General features: G+C 53.1%; 1 protein-coding gene across 1 annotated transcript in view; it reads left to right on the forward strand.

The window, feature by feature from the left end:
• Nucleotides 1-2256, forward strand: part of MYOM2 (myomesin 2) — an 84393-nt gene that overhangs the window by 28735 nt on the left and 53402 nt on the right. Inside the window, exon 13 of the mRNA XM_021694205.2 lies at nucleotides 1566-1693. Coding sequence (XP_021549880.1) covers nucleotides 1566-1693 — 128 coding nt within the window. The remainder of the gene's footprint in view (nucleotides 1-1565; nucleotides 1694-2256) is intronic.

Below are 2256 nucleotides of genomic sequence, written 5' to 3' on the forward strand. Positions count from 1 at the left end.
GCACTCTTGCTGCTGCATGGCCTAGGGTGGTCCTGAAAGGCTCCAGGGCTCAAGCCTCTGACCCCAATCAGGGGTTCCCTGCTGACAAAAACTGCACTCTTTCTTCTTCCCCAGCAGCAAATGAAATGCTCCTTATTCCCTTGTCTCTGGGCCTGGGAGCTCCGTGCTGGGTCTGAAAAGAGCGAGTCGCTCAGATCTGGAAGGCAGCTCTGCGTGCAGGGGCTTGCCTCTTCTCACTGCCTTTACTACCTGTCTAGCCTCCCTCCGGTCCCTGCGTTTGCTTCCTGTGTCGTCCAGCATCTCGGAAGGAAATCGGATTCAGCCCTGGGGGCTCACCATGCTTCACCCTAGGACGAATTCCTGCATATTCTCTCTTGAAGGCCTGTGTCCGCATCTCTGTAGGTGTGGACACAGCACTTGGGTCCAGAGCACACCTGTTGGGTGTCCTGAGGCCCTGCTCCACCCAGCCCTCACTGGCACTTCCCTGGAGACACCCTGACTCCTTGCTTGAAACCCAACCCACTTGCCAGAACGCTCCTAGATAAGGCTGTGCGGCGTTTCTGTGCCCGTGGGGCCTTTAAAATGGAACGCACTCTGTAACAGGACTCCCGTGAAATGAAACCAGGCTTGTTTGTGCTGTCTCCATGGGCTTGTTCAATGCCTTGCTGGCAGCAGAGTCCTGAGGGAGCAACTGGATATCGAGAAGGGCTCAGAGATGTCCTGGGGACGTTCAAACCATTTTAATCATGTGCTAATCTAATTGGAAGCTCATAATATTTTGTATTGCAACGACAGGGACTGTGGGTCTGGAAAACCTCCACCTCGTAGGAAAAGCTCTCCTATGCAAACATGACGCCCCTGACACCTTAAGTCCCATTAAAACAAGACGTGCGTCATGAGACAGGTATAGGAGACATCTCTGATCGCAAATGTTCCATCCTAGTTGTTTGCAAAAGGCTGAGTGACGTCACTCCAGAATTTCAAACATATAGGTATGGATTACGGTGCTTGGGAAGGTGGCACAGATGCCTGGGGAGGGAGAAGCCGTGTGCTCTGGAAGTTGATACACAGTTTCGGAGCTGTGAGGGCATGGGGCCTGAGGAGCGTACCCGTAAGCGGAGAGGGCCAGTAGAGGAGGGATAATCCCATTCCACAGGCTCCGTATTGCAGGACACAGACGCTCAGACCTCCTCTGCGCAGGTTCCCAGCGCAGCCAGGGCTCCAGTCCTGGTTAAATGCCCTATTTTTCTGGGTAATTCTTCTGCCTCCCCTTCCGGCTGAAACTCTGGAAGATTTTGGATTAGATTCTTTTTTTTTTTTTTTTTTTTTTAACTGGTTTTTATTAGCAACAAAAATAATTAGGTGATCTTAACCAGTGCATTATACTTGGCTTGGAAAATCAGTTGGCTTGCTATGCCAAAATAGAAATGAAGCAAAAGACAGTTTGGCATGGCAGTTTTTGGTGCCTGGTAACGTACCCGAGGGACGGTGCTCTGAAGATGGGCTCTGGCGACCCGGGTGACCTGGGGTTCATCCAGCACTAACCGAGTTTATCACTCCTGCAGGCGACGTTCAGATTCCAGGGCCTCCCACCAACGTGCATGCTTCGGAAATCAGCAGAACATATGTTGTCCTCAGCTGGGACCCACCTGCTCCCCGTGGCAAGGAGCCGCTGATGTATTTCATTGAGAAGGTACTCTGCGGTCGCGTTTCCTGAGACAGCAGCTCTCTGTAGGATTTCACATTGTGCGACTCCGTGTGTTTTAGGGATGCGCAACCATTAGGTCAGTCGTCGCAGCCTTGACCACTGTTAGTTACTGGGGAGCTGGGGGCGCTGGCTGAGCCATGCATGCGCAGTGAGCCCCGGCCATGCACGTTGGCGTCGGGGAATAGTGTCCTGGTCCGGGCTTTGCTGCCTTTGTGTGAACAAGTGGGTCACTTCACGTCTCCAGGCTCCGGTGCTCCCACCAAAATGGGGCATCTCTAAGTTTTCTTCCTGCTGACACATTCTAGCTCGCAAGTTTTGAGGATGGCGTGAGATCTGGGCTGGAGGGCAGTTTGCTGTGGCGCGGCGTTTGTAATAAGCTGCGTGGCCACTTGGTGGCGGTCTCGTACAGGAATTCACTCGAGATGCCAGGCGAAGGAATCCTTGGTTTGAAGACCAGCTGGGGACGCAGGGAAAGAAGTAACTTGCGCAGTGCAGCCCTGCGCACACACGCACACACGCGTGCACACACACGCACATGCGTATAAGCA

This window comes from Neomonachus schauinslandi, chromosome 2 (assembly GCF_002201575.2).
Source record: "Neomonachus schauinslandi chromosome 2, ASM220157v2, whole genome shotgun sequence".
In the NCBI taxonomy this organism is placed as follows: Eukaryota; Metazoa; Chordata; class Mammalia; order Carnivora; family Phocidae; genus Neomonachus; species Neomonachus schauinslandi.